The 24,643-nt window shown below is 43.8% G+C and overlaps 1 protein-coding gene and 1 long non-coding RNA gene across 12 annotated transcripts in view; one reads left to right on the top strand and one right to left on the bottom strand.

Annotated features, from left to right (window-relative positions):
• Positions 1 to 24,643, bottom strand: part of LOC139909618 (uncharacterized) — a 230,486-nt gene that overhangs the window by 17,705 nt on the left and 188,138 nt on the right. The gene's annotated exons all lie outside the window — the stretch shown is intronic.
• The window catches only part of trim9 (tripartite motif containing 9), a 36,118-nt gene continuing 18,569 nt past the window's right edge, over positions 7,095 to 24,643 (top strand). For 8 of the 11 annotated variants that reach the window (XM_071896236.2, XM_071896221.2, XM_071896206.2 and 5 more), the window contains exons 1-3: positions 7,095 to 7,931; positions 20,721 to 20,816; positions 23,063 to 23,185. In XM_071896236.2, the coding sequence (XP_071752337.1) occupies positions 7,095 to 7,931; positions 20,721 to 20,816; positions 23,063 to 23,185 (1,056 nt within the window). The remainder of the gene's footprint in view (positions 7,932 to 20,720; positions 20,817 to 23,062; positions 23,186 to 24,643) is intronic. The other 3 variants (XM_071896245.2, XM_071896229.2, XM_071896198.2) reach the window with 2 other exon arrangements.

Genomic DNA, 24,643 nt, shown 5'->3' with positions numbered 1-24,643 from the left:
TATACCAAAGAACGCAATCAAGTAAAATTATGTGACGACAGTTGGGTAACACAGCACAGTTTGGACCTTAATTTACAGTGTATGCCCAATTACTTTCACTGAACAGTATAATGGGAGAAAAACGGCCTCCATCTCTGTGGGATTCGATATAACATGACTAGTTTTACGAGTTCTAATCCCAGGGTTTTACTGCATGGAGCGAGAGGGAGTTATATTTCACCAGCTGCTACGGAGCGGTCTTCATATTTGATAACGGTGTTTAATGGGTTTAAATCCCTGGGCTGCAGGCGGTGGCAGGAGGACCATTTCTCTCCTCGCAGCTCCTGATGGAGTTCCCGTGCTTTATGCCCACTGATGGATATTGCCATCAAACTTTCATTGGCTCGGAATTTATTTTTTCTCCTCTTCCATCTTTTTTAAGCCGGACCTGTGAAAGCAGCATGTCTCCTCTACTTATCTGGCATCTATCTCTTCCTGAAGAATAAAGACTGGTATTGGCAGTAACCCCATAGTCGTCGTTTTGTTTTTTTGTTTGTTTTTTTGTATTTCATGTATTCCGGTGCTCCACTTTTCTCCACCTATTCTGTCTTTGCTAAATCTGATGTAAACAAAGGACTCCTCAGGCCAACAACAGTGCGTGCGGTAACAGGAGCCTTTTCCATTACTTGGGTCCCTGCTGGGTGCTGGGTGGGGGTTGGGATGGTGACTGAATGTATGGATTGAGGCGTTAGAAGCACAAGCAACAATGGTGTCGAGAAAAATATGTTGCAGATGGTGCCGAATGTTTGTATAATATATGATTAGGAAGAAGAGAAGAGAAGAGAAGAGAAGAGAAGAGAAAAGAAAAGAAAAGAAAAGAAAAGAAAAAATACATTGCAGATTCACCTCCAAATGTTTGTATAGTATCCAATATGATTAGGGAGAAGAGAAGAGAAGAGAAGAGAAGAGAAGAGAAGAGAAGAGAAGAGAAGAGAAGAGAAGAGAAGAGAAGAAAAAAGAAAAATATGTTGCAGATGGTGCCGAATGTTTGTATAATATATGATTAGGAAGAAGAGAAGAGAAGAGAAGAGAAGAGAAGAGAAAAGAAAAGAAAAAATACATTGCAGATTCACCACCAAATGTTTGTATCCAATATGATTAGGGAGAAGAGGAGAGAAGAGAAGAGAAGAGAAGAGAAGAGAAGAGAAAAAATGTATTGCAGATGATGTTTGTAGATAATGTCCAATATGATTAGGAAGAGAAGAGAAGAGAAGAGAAGAGAAGAGAAGAGAAGAGAAGAGAAGAGAAGAGAAGCGACGAGAACAGAACAGAACAGAAGAAAAGAGAAACAATGAAAACAATACACTATATCCTTCTGGGAATCCATATGTACCTTGCTCAACACCATAACTCTCAATTTCCTTGACATTTCTTGGTTAGTTGGAGTATTTATTCAGCGTATCAATCATTGGAGGAGATGGGAAAGGGGGGAGCTGGTCGATGAAATGGGCTCTACACTCTGGAGCCTCGCTGAATTATGTTACTCAACTGGAAGATCCCTAAAGACAGATTGATTTCTGCACGGCTCAGCTAATTGCCAAACTATGTGCCAAATATTTTGTATACATTACCCCGCAGCTGCTCAGCAACACATTAACACTAGATTGATGGCCCGTTTAAGAAATAAACAGGAAACGCATCAATATTTTACTTTCCGAGCCCAATTCCTCAAGTTGCCTTGGGTTAAGAGAACACTGACAAGTCCCCGTGCAACAGGAGAGCTGGGTTTAGTAGCAAATCCCCGACCCACTTAGAATAAAAAATCATTAGGCTATTAATTGCGGCGCAGTTTCCCTGCAGAGCCTGGGTGGTTTTGCACGGGAGAGGTGGAGAGCGGCGGCGCACGTGGAAACCTTGAATCGCTCACATGTCTCTTCAGCCGGCCCACACACGAAATCACAATTACACTTGGTCTAGTGTCGCTCTCCATTAGCAATGCAGCAGCGCATTGTCTGCTTGTTGTGTGGAAATTCATGATGACTTTGGCCCTGGCCCCCACGCATAAGAGAGGCAGCGCGTACCATGCAGAGAGAGAAGTAATCATCAAGCACACACAAAGGAGCACTTGCATTAGAGCTGCAGTCTCTCTGCTTTGGCCTTCATGTTTTCACTGACAACATGGCACCGAGAGGCAAAGAGCCGGTCCAACTCAGCGGCTAAGAAACACATTATTACGGCATTCCTCTTGCCCTCTTTCCCTGCATGAACTTGCAATATTCAAAACACAGCACGCAAAGAGATGAACAAACAATCGGCAGGCAGCAACACAATTTCTCATCCACTCTGTGATTTGGCTGGATCAATAAAACGGCTCTCTGCTGCACAATCGATATTCCTGCGTGTCCTGATAACGAGCATTACTAATTTGTTTGGAAAGGGATTATGGCATTTTCCCTCACCATGCATCATACGGTATTACAGGGTGAGGAAACAAGAGAGTGAATGTGAACTTGTATATTTCTGGGGGTTTTTTTGCATCAGAGCAGCATAGTGAAAAGATTAGAAAAGCGGATTTGTGATCAGAAGGCCACTTGTCCAAAGACTGCAGGGAAATATCGAATGGGCAAAGAGAATTAGAAATGGTTTGAGAAATGAGGAAAGTTATCATCAGGGTTCGCATCATTACAGTAATCTGACTTCTCCCATTCACCCATCTAGAAATTTAAATCTTCTCCGTTTGCTGTGCTGATTGCAGAACTTCTGTCCTTATAGACATCACAAGCTGTAAAATGCTTAGTATCTTCACTATAAATTTAGACACTGCATTTTACCTAGGCCAGGTTTATGAAACCTCTGTAATATATAGACACTCCCCTTCCCTTCCCACTTCACATCCACCTTTTCGCATCTTTCAAAACAATGCACTGCGTGGAGAAAGCGGCTCAAACTTGAGAGGAAAATGACACTTTAATAACTCAAGGAAAAACATCTCAACCTCGCATTTGCTGACGTCAATTCTGGAGCAGACTGACAGTTAAGAAATAATAAATACGAGACATTATTGAGCCCACTATTTCCCTCAAGGCCTAAATTACTAATATTGCATCATGAAAATGCATTTCTCAGGTCAGAGTGAAGGGCACAGATGGCACTGAATCCATAAACACAAGTGCACGGGGGTTACAGGAGATGCTGCAGCGCACTGAGGGGAAGAGATGTCAGGAAGTCGGCAGTGTAACTTTGGGCTTTCGTCACCCAAGGTGCCCGTTCTGCTGCAGAGAACCATACTAGCAGATGGTGATAATATGAGAGTTGTTGCATAAGGAAGTGTTACCCAAGGCTGACGTATGAGTAAGCCTTCGCAAGTTTGATTAAATAGTTCCCGAAGGTCGTGTTAAGCTACGAAGTTTGTCAGCTGCACACAGATAGATAGATAGATAGATAGATAGATAGATAGATAGATAGATAGATACTGGGGATGGGACGATATGCTTATCTCATGATACGATTCAATACGTGATATAGGGTTCACAATTCGATACAACAGCGATATAATGTAATAAATAAAAGTTCAGTGACAACAAAGTATGACTGTGCAGAATTATGTTTATTTCTGAGACACAAATCTTTCTAGCAATGCGATTGGCTGGCTAGAATGTAAACAACAATTTAAAAATGTCATGTTTAAAAAGTGCAATTAATATATTTTCGAAAGAGAGCTTGTGAAATTGTGATGGTCAGGCCGTCTCATTTGTGATTACTACAGCAGAATAAAATGTAGCAAATATCGCGATTCATTTTTCTGCCCCACGATTTCGATGTATCGTCCCATCCCTAATAGATAGATAGACAGATGGATAGATAGATAGATAGATAGATGGACAGATAGAAAGATAGATAGATAGATAGATAGATAGATAGTGCAGTGTTACTCTGCACCAACAGCACCAAGACAAACTCCTGTTCATTTATTATACATGGAGAATAGAGTGATTTCGATTCTATTTCTTATGCTGAATTCAACACAAAAACTTCAAAGGTTTTTCGGAGAGTACCCTCAAGTAAACACGCTTGCCTCGCTGTATAATTTTGCACCCGATATAGCCGTCCATTCCACCCAATTACAGTAACTTCATCCTTTAAAGAGTTATAAAATAGCAACTTTTCCGTAACAAAAACACAAGGCGCTTCTATTCATAGCTTGACAATACCACCACACTGCATCCCATGGAGATTCCCATCCAGCCTGAGCCGCGTGCCACGGTACCGCTGCAGTCTGTGTACAGTCTCGTCACACAGAAGGCTTTGGTGTTTCTGGGACCCGGTGAGAGAGAGAGAGAGAGAGAGAGATTGTGGTTAGAAGAGTTAATAGACTCCGTGCAACACACAAAGGAGCCTTTCTACCTTATCGATGCAAGGGCAGACTCCAATAAACTACGTGAGCTCCAAGCAGGCCGGTTGAACTGTGAGGTGAATGCTGCTTTAACTATAACTTTCCCTCTGTAGTGTATGGGATCCAGTCATAAAACGTAATGAATTGACGCAATGATGGCTTTATCGCCGGCAGACTGTCTGGAAATTTAAGTGTCAACTGCGATACTGTTGCACTGCCACAAGCCAATTAGTCAGCAGCTATTTGCATTCGTCCTTATGGTGCCTCGGCAGCAGTTATAGCAATCCAGGTCACCAAAATGGCAGCTTAATCATGGCGGGACTGAGGAGCATTACAGGAAGCGATCACTGAAAAAGGGAAGAGAAATCTGTGAAGATTTTTCCTCCAGAGCCGCCTGGTGTGTCGGTCCTGGCAGGAGGAGAGTGTTGGCAGTGAAACAAAAAGAAAAAGACGAAATGGAGATTTAGCAGGATTGGCCGCTCGTCTGCTCCAAGGCAGCAAACAGGAAGGCGCAGAGTGCCCCCACACTGAGGAGATTACATAGAGAACAATGTCATCATGCTGGGGGCGTCAGCAAGCAGGCATCCAAAAATATCTGCTGGTCCTGTTATAAACATTTGCTTTGAATCAGCATTATACATATTAGGTAAAATCCAGGAAAATACTCATATTGGAATAGAAATAATGCCATTTCCTGGATATTTTCATCCAATCTTACCATGAGTGCATACATTCTTCAAACCCCTAACACCTTGGCAGGGTTACAGTGGCTACCCACTGAGCAATACAAGACCACAATTTGAGGTTTTCATGTGACTATCATCCACAGCAGTGATTCTCAACCTTTTTCATATCAATGATCCCTAATTTAGTACACACTAGACCCCCATTTGATGAGATTTTGTCTCTGGGACCCAAATCTGAGAATATTTGTATTGCTAGATATGATTTTGTCCAGAATTCTGTGACTATCTGTATTGTAGGAAGAGAGATAACAGTGAAACTATGATCAAAACAGTCATTCTTCTACATTTTCTAATTGTGTTAACTTCTTGTTAAAGAGATAATGGTGAAGTTTTACAATTCATCAATTTGCTGGGGACCCCCTGGAACCCCCTCAAGGACCATTGGTGGTCCCCGGACCCCATGTTGAGAACCACTGATCTACAGCATGTATATCTTTACATGAGAACCATGATGGAAATGAATCTTTGGCTCAACAGTGACATCCTCTATGATTTATGCTTATTTAAACTCATCAAATGAAATCAAGTAGTTTATGTTGTCTATAGGTGGGAAAATGAGTGTACAGATGAAATGATGAAATCTTGTCATGTTTCTATTGTGAAAACACTGTCATCATTACACTGGGAATTGGATGCAATGCCAACCATACATCCAAAATGATCCATTTGTACAATTTGCTTATTACTCTTGTTACAACCATTTGCTTTGAATCAACATTATTATTAGCCTTCATGAGATTACTCACATTTCTGCTGTGATGTGTTCATTAGATTCACCAGCTAAGTTTCCATGCTCAGGACACATTGTCAATCTAGGATACTGAATGCCTGAAAGACTATAATCAGTCTTGCACTTTACCTTTATTAGACAAAGACACAATAATGTTTTCTTTCCATTTCAAAACTGCTATACAGAATATGCAAATGCAATCAGACTGAGTGCCCTTAAATTGCCCCCTTTGGGTCTGAGAAACAAGACATTCTGTTAAATGGGATTACTTTGTTTAATTTCCCTATCAAGAGCCTCCCTGCTGAAGACTAAAAGGGGAGCGCACGTTGCCATGGATGCTTCAGAAATGTCTGTGGTATTTGACCGTATAGAAATGGAGAGCCGTGGATACCGAGCACTCCACAGCAGAAACACCCTTTTTTTTTACAACGAGGGCACCAGAGGGCTGCTGCTTTCTCTTATCTCACAAGGTGTTCCTTCTTCCTTCTCAGGTTTTAATTTTCTATCCAGAGGGATTCTCCTTGCTCCTCCAGCAGCTGAGATGAGAAACCTAACAGACAAAATCCTAGAAGTTTAAACTGGGCAACAAATATGCAAAGCTCTGTGTGTTTTTATGCAGATCCTTTGACAAGCTTAGGATAGTCTTTTCTGTCAGCCATCAGACAACCTGGAACCAAAACTAAATATCCATATCCATATATGGCAGAGCATGTTATAAAAATATATTTTCTATGTTGTTTGTCTTCATCAAAGCTAGGGCCTGGGTGCTGTTAGCTCTGCATAATCACATTTTATTCATTTATTCCTAACCACATCCTACATTGGTATGCAAAGAACAGTATCTTTTCCTTCTAATATAATTCCCTCATCAGTTCAATTGGTCTTGTTATCTAATCAGTGTCAAGGTATCTGTTGTTCAGTATCTAGCAGTAGTTTACTCCCAGAGAAGCTCATTTACGGACCTGCACTCACTGACAGTTGTATTATCCAATGGCTGATGCGGATTATCCGGAATCTGCTGATGCTGTTTGCCTATTGGTGAAGAGTGCGTGGTATCGGTTAGTCTGCCTCCTCGGTACTGATGCCTTTCCTCTCGTCAAGGTTGCACTTGCATTCGCGGTTGGACGCGACTGGAGCGCTGTTTACGCACACACACACACAGGAGCCTCATCGTACACGGCTGCTGTAACTTCCACTGTTTATTTTCACACGCCGGAGAGGAATCTCTCACCGAAGAGGAACAGCCATGGATGAAATGGAGGAAGAGTTGAAATGCCCTGTTTGTGGGTCTTTTTTCCGGGAGCCCATCATACTGCCTTGCTCCCACAACATTTGCCTGGCTTGTGCTCGGAATATCCTTGTGCAGACCCCCGACGCCGAATCTCCACAGAGCAGCCGAGCCTCCGGGTCCGGGGTCTCCGATTATGATTATCTCGACTTGGATAAAATGAGTTTGTACAGTGAGGCGGACAGTGGCTACGGTTCCTATGGGGGCTTCGTTAGTGCTCCGACCACCCCTTGCCAAAAATCGCCTAACGGGGTGCGGGTTTTCCCCCCGGCCGTCCCTCAGCCTCCGCCGCAGCACCATCTATTACAACAACCCGGCTCCTTACCGCCTATTCCCCGCAACTCCTGCATCACTTGCCCGCAGTGTCACCGCAGCCTTATCTTGGACGACCGGGGGCTCCGCGGTTTCCCCAAGAACCGGGTGCTGGAAGGGGTTGTCGACAGGTATCAGCAAAGCAAAGCGGCCGCGCTCAAGTGCCAGCTGTGCGAGAAGAGTCCGAAGGAGGCCACCGTGATGTGCGAGCAGTGCGACGTCTTCTACTGCGACCCGTGCCGCCTGAGGTGCCATCCTCCCCGCGGTCCTCTCGCCAAGCACCGCCTGGTCCCCCCGGCGCAGGGACGGATAAGTCGCCGCGCCAGTCCCCGCAAAATCTCCACTTGCACAGAGCACGAACTGGAGAATCTAAGCATGTACTGTGTACAGTGTAAGATGCCCGTGTGTTATCAGTGTTTGGAAGAAGGCAAACACGGCACACATGAAGTCAAAGCTCTAGGCGCAATGTGGAAACTGCACAAGGTACGTGCGTAAAACGGTTCTGTTGCGCAAAATGCATGTTGTCTGTGTAGGCCCTTTTATATGATATGATTTATCATCTACTGATATGATTTAGCATCTGCTGAGTTAAGCAACAAGTAAGCCTTGCTAATCATTAATGCAATTTCGTCAACTCCGCTATGCATTCAGTCGATATCTGGGCTCGGGGAATGTTTATTTCTGTCACTTTGGATTTTATTGAATGGTTTACAATCTACATACTATGCGTAGTATAGTACACACATCGCCAGCTCATATTTCAGTCAACTTCATTAGACAAGGCAAAGAGAAGAAAATGCGCACGTTTCAGCGCTGGAGGAGCGCTGTCTTTGGTGCGCAAAGCTGTCAGGCGGTGACTGTAGTTGAAATTCAGTTCACGAGTGGACAACCAGCCTTTATCAACAGAAAACTGCAGCGGTGAACTGAGTTACATCTGCCACATTATACTCTCTGTACTTGAAAGGGTTTGACTTTAAATGATAGAGGATGTCAGCTATGGCATGTGGCAACACTAAAGCATGAAATCAACTTCAGACCATTTGTCTTCTGCTGTCTGCTGCCAAACAGAAGCATCCTATATGTTCCACTCCCTTCTGTGCTATGGCAGCTCACAGGCGGCCCACAGACCATCAGGCATGGCTAATATTGGCTGTATGCTTTAACAAGAGCCAGCAGTGCCACGCAGATGTAGGACTTTTGCAGCTGATGCTATTTTGGAAGCTGGGTTGTTGTGGGCAGGGAGGCACCGAGCGAGCAACATTACCCAGAGGAGTTTATCTACACCTCTGCACCAGCAAGCCTCACCTCCACACTCCAGCTTCCAGTGGAGAGGGAGGATCTGCAGGAGCTAGATATAGAAACCCTCTACAGCCAATATTCACTCACTCACTCCCACACAGATAGGGAGAGTTATGTGTGGTGGTGCTGCTGGTGTCTCCTCCTGTTGCCATGGCATGATAAACTCAAAATTCATACATTCATTATGGTGAACTTCTGTTCTGTATCTCTCTGTATCTCTCTCTTTCTGTCATGTTTTCTCTCTCTTTCTCTTGCTCCTACTGTACCCACCACTCCCTCTCTCTCTCCATCTCTCTCACACAAACACACACACACACACCCTGCCACCACTACCTCCATTACCACAGGAGTAGATGACTTGTCCTGGTTATTTGCAGTCAGAAATGGTTTTGATATGTCCAAAAAGATACATTAAATAGACTTCCAGCCCATCTATCTCTTTTTCCAACCATAAGCATAGATAGTGATGATAGTGCGCCTCCTCAGAGCACGGGCAATCGAAAAAAAATTGATGGAAAAATCAGAGGGGGGTGAATATTTTGCTCACATCAAATTGCCACTACTTGGGAAGTTGATGACTTTTTTCTGCTTCATCTTTATTGGATCCAAAATGGAAAAAGAGGTGAGATAGGCCTATTTTTAGAAACCAATTGGCGGGTCCAGGAATATTGATGACAAACAATATCAGTCCTGCTTGTGGTTTCCATGGCACCTGTTTATTCCTGACCTGTCATCTGAAGTCGTTGCCCACAGAGCCGGAACAGATGGCCGAGAGCCTCGGAGCTGGGCGGCTTTCAGAGCTTTGGGGCATTCCTCACTGAGCTGTGTGGGGGAAAGATGAGACGCTGTTCTGTATCTCGCAGATACAGCGCCTCAAGTGTCACATGTGCTCATGCATATAGGGCTGGGCGATAATTCAATATTATCGTTTATCGTCTTTCAGTGGGATCATATCGTGATGATATCGTGAGTTTGGGATATCATGACTGCTGTCTAAATTGATGGTAACAAGCAAATTTTCTTTAACAACTTTGACAAAATGAAGTATGGTAGGAATATTATTTCAGTTTTGTTTGACATCACAGCTAACATTATCATTTAGTTCAATGGAATGAACATATTTGATTATTTAACATGATTTTGTGAGCCATATCGTGATATATATCAATATCGAAAAATGTCCTTATGATTAGGCTATTTTGATATTGATTTCAACCATATCGCCCCCACTTATGCATATATATGCATGCTCGCACACATGCACATATATAGTGTACACACACATGCACTACACATATAGACACACACTAAAGTTGTAGCTAGCCTATATGTTTTTGGTGAAGTCTGTAACCACAGAACTTGAAACTTCCTGGATGGTCAGAGTGGCGGCCATTTTTATGTGTACCGTTTGGCTAGCTTCTGTATAAACAAACTTACGGCAAATCACCGGGAGACGTTTTGCAGCAAGAACCAAAGGAGCTTCTCTGTCTCCTTGCTGCCATACAATGCTAACATGCTAATGTTGACTAGAAGAGCTAGAGAGAGAAGTACAGTCTGTGATAAAGCTACGTTAACCTCGTCACTAACATTAACTTTCAGTTGAGTTTTGACAGTTTGCTAACAGACTCATCTGCTCAGTTCTCAAGCAAGTGTGACAGACTTTACGGCCTTAATGCCCAGACTTCCGTTGTCACCATAGCAACTAACACTTAAATTCCATAATCGCTATTTTATGAATTACCATGACAAACAGTGGAAGGACCGTTCTATCCATTCAAGTTCTGTGTCTGTAACATGGGTAGGTCAGCTCTCTCAGTCCTTGCATTTCCATAAAGACACTGCACACTTTGTCAGTTGTGTTGGTCTTCCTGTCACAGTGACAGCTGATAGTCATCTGTCCATTGTCCGGCCCAAGCATCTCCAAGGCCCGAGGCTTCGCCATATGCACAGCCATCCAATATTCAAATATGTTCTGTCTCTGCTGCCTCTCTCTGTCATTCACTCACTCATAAAAACACAAATGTACACACACACTCACACATACACATACCTGGGCTGAAAAACCATTTCTATCGCTCTTCCCTTCCCCAAACTGATCTTAGCGAGGCTGTTTGTGCGCTCTGTCCTTTTGAGATTGGGGTGCTGCACTTTCAACAGCATTGTTTATGCATGATGTATTAAAATCAGAGATGGAATGGATGAACTTTGTTTCTTAATGACATGTTTTAATGCCAGACCTGCAGTCTTTTCTGTTGAGGGGTGAAAATAAGGTTGTGAACTTTCATTCGATATTATCTCTTCTATTTTCACACTGGGGTTTTTTTCCCCGAGGTTTTTAATCTGCGAGATCGTCATCTTGGTACGCTGGGAAATAGCGCGCTCTCTATCTTTGTGGAACATTCTCTCTCATGGTGATAGCATTGAACCACCTGCCGCCATAGCAACCAAATCCCCCTTGATGTTGTGCAGAGCAGAGGTCTAAGATATCGGACCCCACGAGGAATCCATCCCAGATGCTTTCCAGCATTCCCCCTTCTCTTTCTGCATGTGTGTGTGTGTGTCTGTTCCCATGCGTGAGTGCACAACTGCAGCTCAGTGAGTTAGCGACTTTAATGTGTGCCCATGTGTGATAAAACGAATGCTGTTTCAGATCATTACTCCCGCTCTTCATGCTCGTTCTGTGCCATTTGCTCACACGTCTTCCCGATTTCTCTGGTCGGCTCACAGGCAATAAACCGCCATGTCTTATCTCTCCCCCTAAGACTGCGTGACCGCTTCTAAACCACGATGGTAATCAATTTCATGTCTCCCAAGTCAATTTCGGTCACAAAAGACGAGTCGAAGTTTAAGAGCTATAGTGTGACTTGCATTGGGCGCCTCATCCCCACTCTTCTGCCTCCTCAGATTTGTGTCAAAAGGTTTTATGTGGTGACAGAATGTCTATGTTAATCTCTGTAAATCTCATTAAAAGTGGAAGGGGCAACGGCAGACTGTCAAAGCCCTCCATGGCGAGTGGTCCTTCGCTCTCCACGGATGTCACAAGGGGTCATGCGTAACTCCGAATGTTATCTAGGTCACAGTCTGTTGCCTGAGTTTGTTTTGCGCCAATTAAAGGTGATTAATCAGATAGAGGCTTAAGAACAAGCGGAGGAGTGGGTGTGCAGAAAATAAGTAGCAGATTGTAGCAGAAAATCTGTAATTTACTCTCTTGCCACGGGAAGAGAGATAAATCATTCTGAGAGAGCACAAGAGATCTTAACCCAGACGACCCCGAAAATTTCCCTTTGAGCTTTTGCGCTCCAGCAGGAGAATGTTATTGAACTCGGTAATTTGGGGAATTTGGAGGAAGCTGGAGATTTTCCTTCCCCCAGCGCTCTCATGTGCTGCTCTTTCATGTCACCATGTGTTTGATCTCAGCCACCAAAAAACTAACCTCACCATAAACAGACAGACGCCCCGCACTCCGCAGAGATACCGTCTCTCCCTGACACAGAGTTAACACAGACGGATGCTCGGCAAGCACTCATCTAAGCTGCCCCAAAAACCCGGCTAATGAGGACAGACAGAGCAGGTACCGGGGCGAATACCGGAGCCCTGTCTCGACCCGGGGCCGGTACTGTCAGCAGCGGCGCGGTACGGGGCCTTCGGGTTGATTCGTTGTGGGATGAGGCAGGCGAGAGCTCGCTTGAGCCCTGTCTGAGCTCAGTAGGAATGAAGGAAAAGCCTTGAAAAGTCAGACGCTGTCGGCAGGATCCCCGTCCGTCTCCCCTCCTTTTCCCCCTGCCTGCTGAGAGTAATGGGATTGACTGTCAGTCTGGATCCATTGTATCCACAGCCTCTCCCACTGTGTGGCTGCACAATGCTCAGGACAAAGACCAGCAGGAAACTGTCCTATACATTACATATATGGCAATTGAACTTCATTAGCAACATGGATGACAGCAGGCATCTTGAGCCACATGTTAAAGCTCTGTCATGACTTTTCTGTGGTAAAACATTCACTTTTAATTGCTACTAGTGTTGGAGTCGGCCTTTCCAAACTCCAACGAAACCATCAACATAACATCATAGTACAGAAGTGGGAAATAGTGATGCATTTTACATTTGGGTACCATGTTAGTAGATGCTAATGCTAACTACGGTGGCCACGTTAGCATCGTAGCTATATAGCCTGTTAGCATTTGTGAGTAGTATTCTGCAACGACAGACACAGTGTTTTATCCCAAGCATCTTACTGTATTGTGAGTGTTTCTGTGTACAAACAGTTTTGTCCCAAGCAGCCTACAGTGTCATGAGTGTTTACGTGATCAATAAGCACACGCATGTTTGTTGTGTGACGTCATTAAAAGTGTGACTGCAGTGAAATCGATAGGGACGGACGATTCCGACAAGACTCATTGTAATGGAATTGAAAGAATAGATTCTAAATCGGTTCTGATTCCAAATTAAAATCAACACAAAAATGTAAGTGTTAGCCCCTCCCCACCCCCCTCCCTACCTGTTGTGAAATGGATCAGACCAAGGCAATCGAACACAGAGGGCCTAAATCAGAATGAATTTGTTTAAATTAAACAGTTTCTTCGATTCCAGATTTTGGAGTCAATTCTGTTTATTAGAAGAACTGATTCTCATAACTGACGTGACGGAATCGAGAATCGATTCTTTTGGAGTCGACTCTCCATCCCTAAAAATCAACAGAGTGCAGTTGGGATTAGAGGAGCCGCTGAGGTGCCAAGTTATCACATAGTGCTTTAAAAAACCAATGCCTTGCCTTGTGAGCAGAGACATTCGCCCTGTTGAGTCCTGTATTGTTTATGACGAATCAATAGAAGCCCGGTGGCCTGCAGTGACACCATGGACTAAATCTTATACGTCCTCTTAGCTGTAAGTGATTCTGCGCACATAAAAGACACGGATGCTCGATTGTTGGAGATAGCAGACTGCGATTCAGCGATAGGAGATGAGATGGAGGACAAAGGCGGAGCCGAGGTCTACAGAGAATGAAATTTCACAGCGGGGGGGTTGGATGTCTCCAAGCCACTTAGATTGATACCTCCATTACAGGCGGTGATATTTACCCCTCCAGCTGCCATGTAAAGAGATTAGCTGTGTAAATGCTAATGAAAGGGGGGAGATAAAGAACAGGAAAATGAGAGCGATAGAATGACCCAGAATGCCCGAAGAGGGGGAGACATGAAAGGAGAAGAAGGAAGTGAAAGAGAGGTAGAGCGATGCAGAATGCCTCATCGCAAGTTTGACAAGGCATTTATGGGAGAATATTTCATGTCCACTCAGAAAACACTGGCAAATGCACCGAGGGTATTTTTGTTATGACATATTTTGTATGTAATTTTGTTGGGGCGGAAAAGCCAAACCAGCTGAATATTTCAACTTGCCCCAGGCGAGGAACTGGAGAGAGATAAATGCCACAAAACTCCACTGTGCCAATTTTCCTTTGTGGCCGACTGGGAAGAAAGAAAAAGTTTCTCTTGTACATAAAATGAGTCCCCACGAAAACAAGTTGTCAAATTTTAAACAGCTTTGCTTCATTTTTAAAGCAGAATAATTTATTGCGCTCCGTTACACGGGGCTGCCCTAGCACAGTTTAGATGTAAAATGAGGACAGTGGTTGCGTAAGAAAATGAGCTCAACCTGAAATCTGGGTAGCAGATGCCGAAGGCAGGTTAAAGCCTGCAGTGACCCTGTTTTCATCACCAGCATCATCATCATCATCGTCTTAATCATCATGTTACAACCTTCGACTTAAGAGGCTGTGTCGGTGAGGGATCATCACCTGTGTGTGTGTGTCTTCATCTCAGGCAGAGGCACTGTTGTAATTAAGCTCGTCTCCAGTGTGTGCAGGGACTCCTGTCTGCGCTCAGTGTGTCACCGCCTTACAGGAGCCGTCGTCTTCATGGCAACCAAGGTCCTCTGCAGCAAAAAAAACAAGCACACAGGAGCTTTATGGGTCTTTGACATCGCCTCTTGCCACTTGGCACAGCGCAACTCCTGACTAGGTGCTTGGGGAAGTTGGAGTAGCTTGAAAAAAATGGCAGTGTTTTAAAGAAGCCGGGAGATGAGCTACTCCTAGCTCATTATCTTGTTAGTGTTGTATGTATCTAGCATCGATATAACGTCTACAATATCACATCTAATGGTCATAGATCACTAATATCCACTGTGTTTTTAAACATCTGGTAGCCTGTGCCCACTTGATTAGAAACATGCTTCTAGGAGAGAGCTTTTCTACAAATTAAGGTCCCTGTAATTTCAGAATTATGTTGTATAATTCAGAAAATTGTGACACTGACACAATCAGTTTTTCCTCCATTTTGTTTTCCTTCCCTTGTTTCTATTGGACACACACAGGTTTTATCACAAACTTTAGGTTGAACTTCGGGTGCAAGGGCGCCGAGCTGGACGCAGTGCACAAATTATGGAAATAATGGGTTTTAGAGCGCAGGGGGTGGAGTTATTGTGGACTTTTTATGTGAAAGTCCCTTGAGTAATACAAACATTTCTCAGAGGCAGAAATAATCATTGGTTGAGTTAAACCTCAGTGAAAAGATACATTTTTGGAGCGCAAATTGGCTAACTGGCAAACTTGGAATGGCAGAGAAGGAACTTTAGTCAAAATATAACTAAAAAATATCAATGATCAATGAAAATATCAATTTATTATTTTATTCATGGTCATGGTTTTGGTCCATGTCAGACAGGGCTGATGAACTAATGATGATGATCTAAAAAGTCCTACTTTTTGGTGGAATTTTACACATACTGTACCAAAACATAAAGAGATTTTTCCACAGACATTAACAGTCAAAGACAGAGTAGAGTAGACAGAGTATTTCTTTCTGAATATGAGAACAGGATTGTGGGAGTTGTGTGAAAATTCAAAGTTACTGTTAAATTTACAAAATAATAGAGTAGATACTGCTCAATAAACAAAAGACATGATCTACAGAAAATGATTTTCTCATGTGCTGCACACCGTGACGTTTGACAGCACACAGGTAGAGAGCAGCGGAGTGTGTGACTCCTGACTGACTGACCTGAATCGGCCCTTGTAGTGAAAAACAGCTCCCTCTTCTCCTTAAGCAGGTTACGCTGATATCCCACGCTCTACACTGACTTCATTTCACTCCCAGTGTAACCGAGTGTCGTTCGTTTGGCACATTTAAAGTGGATCAGCGGATCGGCTACTCGATCATCTGCGAAAGACACCGCCGATCCTCGCCGGCTGAAACCGGCGTTGACAGGAATAGATCACTTCTGGCCCAATTCCTGCTGTGCTGTCCCAGGTGTCTGTCAAATAAGGACTCTGTTTCTCGGATGGAGTCGCCGTGGCAGTTTCAAAGCCCTCATTATTATCGGGGGTTTCGACGCTTTTTGTGTGGAGAGTTAATGACTTCCTCTGCATTATTGATGATGGCAGATATAACAGATGAATAATACACCAGCCACTTAGGTTTTGCTTGTGGAAGACGGTTTGATGTGGGATCTTGTTGAACATGAAGGAATATCAAAATCCGTCTGTGAGTCTTAACTCTTGCAGCATGTTTGAAGATGTAAGAGCATCATTTTGTAACAAGAGAAAGAGAAAGGTTCCCCTAAACAGTAAATATCATCAAGTTGCCTACTTAATATTTCAAACTGTTCACTTAGGTCGACTGCAGTGTGTGTAAACAACCACAACGTTTCATGTTACAGTCTCTGGTTACTAATCAGTAATCAGTATTGTAAAAAAAAAATCACATTTATTTTCACTTTCTTTTCATTTTAACGCTTTATGATCGTGTTTTTCTTTGTTTTTGACCCTTCATCATGGCCAGGCTTACTACTGTGTGCTCAGTGCAATGTGATGCAAAATTACTTAGTTAATACACACAGGCTTAAGTGAGTATAAAAAGATTTTGAAGTGACTGTTCAAACAACTTGAGAGAAAGTACTTAACCCTGAAGCACAAGAACTTAAAAGTTTCCCTGAAAGGTAACGTAGTTTTCTGAAAGTAGGTAATGGGAACTCAAAAGCTATCTTTGCTGTGGAAGTAATGTCCTCCAGAGTGCGCGCTGAAACACTGGCATTTTGTAGATATAGTTTTTTTTTTAATTAGCTCGTAGAGGAGTAGTTTTCCTTGGCTGCGGCTTTAAGGGCTTAGCAGTGACATTACACACCTACCTCCTCCTGTCCCTGCGCTACCCGCTTCCTATTGGGGGCTTTAATCCAAATTGGCTCTGACGCCTCTCTGACATCCGCGCTTTCCTGTGACAGATTGGCTTGTTCACTCGACTGCGGAGAGAAAATGAAACACGCAGAACGGCCCCGGAGCTGCCGGTGAATTATTCATGCCCCGCACGTGTTCCCACTCGGCTTAATTACTGAGATGATTAGTGCTCCCAAATAGCAGGGACATCCTAAGGCCCCCCCTCTGTGAAACCGAGATTGGAGCTCGTTCCAAACATTCCAACATCCTCGTCGTCTCCACCCTAATGTTGCATGATGCTTTTATTTTGACTTTCCCTGAGCGAGATGTAGTTTATCCCTTGGGCCATTATAAAGTCTTATTGCATTAATGTAAGTGGAGAATTGTTATGCTGAAACTCAAAAAAAGCCTTTTTTTTTTCTCCCAGAGGATCCAGTATGTGTATCAAGCAGAACTAAGTTACAAGCCCATCCATCCTGCCATGACACTGAAGTCTATTACCCTTAAAAGAAATGAAAATGCAAATGCAAGTGTGATGAGATGTAAATATCATGCACGATAAGTCATTGCTAATAGTTCTCATCAATCATACTGTGAAGTGATGGAAATCTCTTCATATTGCACACCATTTTCACCCCTACGTTTCTACATCTCAAACTGTGAAGCTATGGTCTCAATCCCATCATGCTCCTCCACTCATTTGCTCAAAGTCTGTCTTTCCATATGCCGACCTGCCGGCCATGGCACTGCCGTCTTTACCAAGCGGGCAGCACCCGTAAGCAGTGCAAAAATAAAACAGCCTCCACTTTCATCACACATTTTGACCTGGTTTTGAGGCCTGTGCACTGCGGGCTTCCTAACAGACACTGCGGAAAAACGCCTCCAGACAATCAAGTGCTTTTCATTTCATCAGTTTGGCAGAGGGACTCTGCTCTGTCGCTGAACGCACACTGACTGTTAACAGGGCGAGGCGAGGCGAGGCGAGCGCTCCCCGGACGTCCATCACTGTATCACAGAGAGACAGCCAAAGACAGAGGGAGGAAAATGAGAATCTGGGAGAGATAAAACAAACTCCAATTCAGGATGGATGAGAGGGCAGCTGTGAGTGACCTGACTGATATCTAGTGAAACCAGCAGAGCCTGGGAGAACGTTTTGGATGGCTCGAGTGTGATTGGCACGATCTTTAAACCATGGTGGCTGCTTAGTGATCCAGCTCAAATGGGACTGATTGATTTCAGAGACCCAGAATGAGACTCTGCTGAGGAATACTATCACAGAAAATGAGGCTGTCTTGAGGTGTCCTGATAGTTCAGCGGGCAACGGTGCGTACCGTCTACTTGTGACATTGCGGGTTTGATTTGAACTCACAATTTAAGTTTAATGCCATCCTTTCTTTCCTTCCAATCCAAGAAATGTCCTTTCCTGGGGTAGGTATACTCTCCAATAAAGCAGAAATGCCTTAAAATAGGAGAGAATTTTAAGTTAAATTGATTTCTTGGCGCAGCAAATATACCCTTAGGATTTGGAATCAAGTTAGTTTCATAGTTATGGCTAAAAAACAATAATTGTCTAATGGTAGAAATCCCAGATCCAGATCACCACCAAAATCGAATCAGTTGTTCCTTGGCCCAAAGCCAATCTGTCCACCAAATGTCATGGAAATCTGTTCAAATGTTTTTGAGACATCCTGCTGACAGACAAACAAACAAACTAACACGGGCCAAAACATACACTTCATATCCATTCATCCATACTGCGGTCTCGGGGGACTGGAATATGAGTCCCAAGTTAACAGAGAGGAAGTTTCCTGAAGCCCTCCACGATACTGGAACGTTTACATTTTAGTCTTTGCTCAGCTGTCGCCGGCTCAGACGGTCCCATGGCACGGCAGAGTCACGTTAGCGGCAGCTGTCACGGTTTCCCAAACACCGAGGTCAAAGGCCCGCCGACCCCGCAGACAGATTCCCATTTGACCGGCTCACATCAGATGCCAGGAGCCGGGTTGACACAGAGGAGCGGCCTGTGTGCGACGGGTTGTTTTCACAGGGTTTTTCACTATATCAGCTAGTTGCTGGTTTTCCGGATCTAAGGTTATTTTTCTGGCCAGATGAAGCTCCCGATCCCCCTTGTTTTCCGCCTCGGTCCTCCCAGAAGACAATAAGCTCCCCCACTTGGCGTCGGTCCAATCCGCTCAACTGAACGCGGTTCCCAGAGGGTGAGGAGGTGGGGTCAGGCCGTGTCCTCTCCCTCCGTCACCTCCTCGTTCACACAGCCCCGCTTCACACGTACGAACGCTGCCTCTCTCCGCTCCCCGCTATCCAAACAGGAGCGTTTTGTGTGTCGCGGCGCTCATCTACAGCGATGGCATTTCCTGTTATGTGCGCTGTGCTCAGTTCCTCACGCCTAGGGGGAATAACAGTCAAAACTAATAACACTACGCAACAGTTAGGTGCTGTACGGCACATAAATCATATCAAGTTATTACCCAGAAATGACAAATGACAATGTCAATGTGTGTAGGAATGAGAATCAGTCTATATATCGCCGCTGTGGGATGAAAACATCATATCTCCAAAATGTCAACTTTTCAGGAGCAAACAAAAGCAGCCATGTTAGTAGCTTGACCACCAGTTATGGTGTTTATATATATTATTTTATTCTTTTTATTTCGTAACTTTTCATCTTTCTCTTTTTGTGAAGCACTTTGTAACTACGGTTTTGAAAGGTGCTATATAAATAAAGATTTACTTACTTACTTACTTACACCATGTATTTTTGAGTTTATCCAAAGGGGTTTGAAAGGGTTTTATAAGCTCAAGGATGGCAGAATTTCCTCAAACCATAGAGGAAGATGTAATCCTTCAATTGAATTACCTTGAATGTGACTGATATATCAGCCTGGGAAACTGTGCATCTGTGCTGTCTCCATGTGTCTTTCCTGTCGATGTTAACGGCATCATTTGGGAGAAAAAAAGCTCCCCTCTGTCCTTAAAAAGATACCCAAAGGAGTCCTTTATGGTTCAGATATAGCCATATATAGAGATCCCATCCCTTGCATGCTTGTTGCTTCCTGCTACCCTGTTGCTCCACTATGGACTTTAGATTAGTCTCATAATTAAATGAATGCAGAAAACAAGATTTAACAACGTCTCTTATGTCTAAGGGTATTTTCCCATGCACAAACAAATAACTCTTGTTTTCTGCGTTCGTGTAATTAGAGTCTAATCTAAGCCCATGCTCCACCCCCATGAGGAATTGTTTGGAAAATCTTGATGTACTAATACAGGAAAGGTGCAGGGTCGCATGAAGAAATAAAAACCCCTGTATTGTACTGTACTGGACTGTAGTGGAAGTTGAGGTTTACTTTAATCCCACCATCTTATTCAAGTCATCGTCAATGCTAATAAGATTGATAGATTGAAATGGGAGAGAAAGAGGTGTTTGTATACTTGATATATACCTAATTTTAATTTAGCTTTTTTAAATCACTGTATTTGTATTAGATTTTTGTTCTTACTTATTATCCATTCCCCTTTACTGTGTCTTGTTTTGTTGATGCTTGTTATCGGTTGTTTGCTGCATTGTTTGGTCTGTTTTGTTGTGTTATCTTGTGTTATGGATGTATGTTTTTATGAGCGCACTGCAGCAAATTCCAAGCAGCTGTCTAGTTGATGTGGCCGTGAAGTAAAAAGTAAGAAGGTGAACTATCGACTGCGATGCTGCACTGTGTCTCTGATGTTCCCTCTGCTCCTGCCTCTCTCTGCAGGGTCAGCTGTCCCAGGCCCTCAACGGCCTGTCAGACCGAGCCACCGAGGCCAAGGAGTTCCTGGTTCAGCTGAGAAACATGGTGCAGCACATCCAGGTACTGTAACACACACACACACACACACACACACATACATAGACAACCGTACTTTCCCCCGACTACATCCAGCCATAAAACCCCACATCCTAGTAGGGCTGGGCAATATGTTTGAAATCAATGTCACGATAATCATTTTTCATCACATGTTAAATAATCAAATTGATGTTCATAGCATTGAACTGCATGGTAACGTTAGGTGTGATGCCAAACCAAAGTCTGAAATCTTCAAAACATATTCCTTAAAATGTTTCATACCTCATTTTGTCAGAATTTTGTGATTGTGTATCACAATATCACAATATCATCACAATATGCTTCCACTGACAGACGATACATGATAATATTGAATTATCGCCCAGCCCTATATCCTAATAATATTTCACTAATCTGCCTTGGCATCCTGTTACCCAACTCTCATTCCCCTCTCAGATCCGTCAGATTCTTTCGTGTGTCATGATAAATCTTTGGTAATCCCTGGTTTAGACAGTGTTCATTGTGTACCCACAGTACGCTATATGACAGGTGGAAGATGACACTGTCTTGACACCCACATCAGGTTGAAACGTTGCACAAGTAAAGCTCACTGGGAGCGAGACTCAGAGTTATGGTTATTCTTTTTTCCTTTGTTCAGTATTGACTTTATTTGTCACCCTGTACCTGGGATCAAAGCCCTATTTTGCGGATGTGCATGCAGTATTTTCCAACACACCAAATGATAATCTCTAAAATGGCTGCCCTAGAATAAATCTGTCATGGAAATGAGCATTGTGTCATGTGTAGGGCTGCAACTAACAATTATTTTCATTGTCAATTCATCTATTGATTATTTTTAGATCAATCATTTAGTCTATAAAATGTCAAAAATAATGACAAACGCCCTTCACAAGTTACCAAAATAGCTTAGTCTGACTGACCAGCAGCCAAAAACCTGCCAAAGTATTCATTTTATAATGATATGAAGCAGAGAAAAGCATGCATTTGTGAAGCTGTAACCAGCAAATGTTTGGTATTTTTACTTGATAAATGACTAAAAACGATTAATCGATTATCAAAACCTAATCGATTAATCAACTAATCGTTTCAGCACTAGTCATGTGTGGACAGACTGTCGGGGATGTATAGCGCTTAAATCAGTAAATGCAAATTGATGCTTTGCCATAGTAACCTATCATGCACGGTACCAATGCTCATTTCCATGACAAATTTGTCAGAAGTCTTATGGAAATCCTCTTAGACATACAATACCAGCCAGCATGTTGATTTGAGTGGTAATGCCCTTTCCATTCATTCACGTTTGGTGGTATCATGTGCTTGATAGATGATCTGTGAGCTTTACCAGGTTGCTATACAAGCGCCCATGGCCTGGCACAGATTGTATATTCCTGTATGCTGACAACCTGCTGCTGTGTGTGGAGACGAAGCTGTGGTCAGATTAATGGGGTGATTAGAGGAGGAAGTTGGAATTAGATGCCCTCGCTGATTGGTCTTCTCCTCACACAGCGGGCTGACGCTCCGGGGCGACCCTTAGAGACGTCAGGGTGGGGAACGCTGAAGGTGAGGTGGCGGAGAGGAGCGGGAGGGAGGGAGGAGGAGGAGGAGTGGAAATTAGGGATGTGTGAAATGAGCAGGACAAGGCGTAATTGTATGTACATTACTCCATCAAACGGTAGTCCCGTGGTGTTGATACATCATGATGGTTTTTACCCACCCTCCTTGTCTGATGGCAAGCAATTGGAGAAGACGTGTGCAAATGAGATGCATTTTTTCACGAAATACTTCTCGTTTCATTTGAGGGTGGATTGAATTCAAACAGCCTAAACAGCACTCCTTCCAGGTGCTGCTGCACTCTCTCACCTCCCTCATTTAGCCAACTGTCAGTCTTCCTCAGCATGGTCTTGCATGGCAGCCATTGGCGTGGTGCCTCCATGTGTCAAACCATAGATTCCTAATACAAGTGACATGCCGTCTAACCGTAGATCTCATATTTTGCGTGTGTTTCAGTGTAAATCTCGCTTGTAAATTAGTGTTCTTCATTGACTTGGGGATGCTCCTTCAGTCATTTTTGTCTGTTTCTCTCTGTTTGGTCTTGGACAAAGTCTGTCGATCAACATCTTTTGGCTCTCAACCCGTAGTTCACTCTCTGTTTTCCTTTCTTTTCTGTCGGTCTTTTCTGTTTGTCTTTGAGTCACTTTACTCCTCGCCTCGTGTTGTGATTTTCCCGCCTCTGTGTGTTTGTCCCGCAGGAGAACGGAGTGGAGTTTGAGGCCTGCTTGGTGGCGCAGTGCGATGCTCTCATCGACGCCCTGAACCGCCGCAAGGCCCAGCTGCTGGCCCGCGTCAACAAAGAGCACGAACACAAGCTGAAGGTGAGCCACCATGACCAGACCCAGCCCAGGGCCATTCACACTCTGCAGAAACACCCATCTGAACATGTCACTTCATCTAGCATTGAGTCATAGAAATAGTATTTTTTTAAAGGGGTAATCCGCAAGATTCTTGGGTTGTTTTTTTTTTATTTTGGCGACATCTTTGGGTCTAAGTGCTTATTGCTGTGGTGTTTCTGCACTGCACTTCCCAGAGATCATCTGTCAATCAAACAGTGTGGGCGGAGCTTGGATTTTCTGTTGAACTGGGTACAGGTTGTTATATCAATCAGCGATAGAGCAGCAAAACAGAAATGTACTTGCATTAAAATGTCACAGGTTATTACTGAAAAACAAGTGAAAAAATCTGCCAACTGGGTGAGATTGTTTCCAATGCAGTTTTACATTGTTTCTACTATTACCTCACCCTATTTGGAAGATTTTCACTTGCTTTCATGAAAAAAAAAGAATTAAGACTCAATTCTAGATTAAACAGCCGGTACAGATGGCCTTTTTTTGCAGCCGAGGCGATAGTAAAGATTTAGGGAGAGATTCTCGAGAAATGAAAACCGATTCCAGTGATTTCAGAGGGCCACAGCACCACATTTTACTTCAAGCTGTTTGCAACACAATGAACGGGAAGACCCAACCAAGAGATAGAGTCGACAGGAGAGGGGGAGGAAGGAGAGATACATTGTGCTGTACAGCATCCAATTTCACGCTTGGATGGTCTGTAGAATTAAGGTTTCACACACGTAGGTGGTTTGAGAAACACAGCCTGTGCATGGTTACGTGTGAATACACTCACACACACGCGCGCACACACACACATAAACACACATTCTCCTCTCCTTCCTCCTTGTATGAAATCTTTAATGCGAAATCTGTTCTGTTAACGACGGTTGGATGTTTAGTGAGGGGCGGAGAGGCAGCGGACAGGTTCACACCTCCGAGGCAGAGGAATTTTAACACGGTCCAATGCATCTGGTCCTGCCTGACAGCCAACAGAACGGCGCCTCCGTGTGCCACTCGCATGATGCTCAATACAAGAAAGACGCGTGATAGATCTCATATTCTCTGTGTGTTTTCGGTGTTGATCTCTCATGTGAATCTGTGTTCTTCATTTACGGCGAAACACTTTCCCCCCCTCCCCCCGTTCCCTCGGAGTTAGCGATGCAAGAAAAATCCCTCTATTTCTCATGTAGTGTATTTTCCCATTCAACGCACATTCCTCGAGGGGACTTCAGATCACTTTAGGTGGATATGTTGCGGCGCCTGGAGATGACTCTTGTTTCTTGAGTGCATCCCCTGTAATTGGAGCCCTTCTGACCGGGGCAGTCAATGGGATGCTTTTTGCTTCATTAGCGTCTGGCTCAGTGTCATAGGTCATACCGCCTGGCTAATTGAAAGCGACACATTTCTATCCCTGCGCACGCTTGATGATCATGTTGTGTATTTTCC

This window comes from Centroberyx gerrardi, chromosome 17 (genome assembly GCF_048128805.1).
Source record: "Centroberyx gerrardi isolate f3 chromosome 17, fCenGer3.hap1.cur.20231027, whole genome shotgun sequence".
Taxonomy (NCBI): domain Eukaryota; kingdom Metazoa; phylum Chordata; class Actinopteri; order Beryciformes; family Berycidae; genus Centroberyx; species Centroberyx gerrardi.
This window is presented reverse-complemented; position numbering and strand designations above follow the sequence as displayed.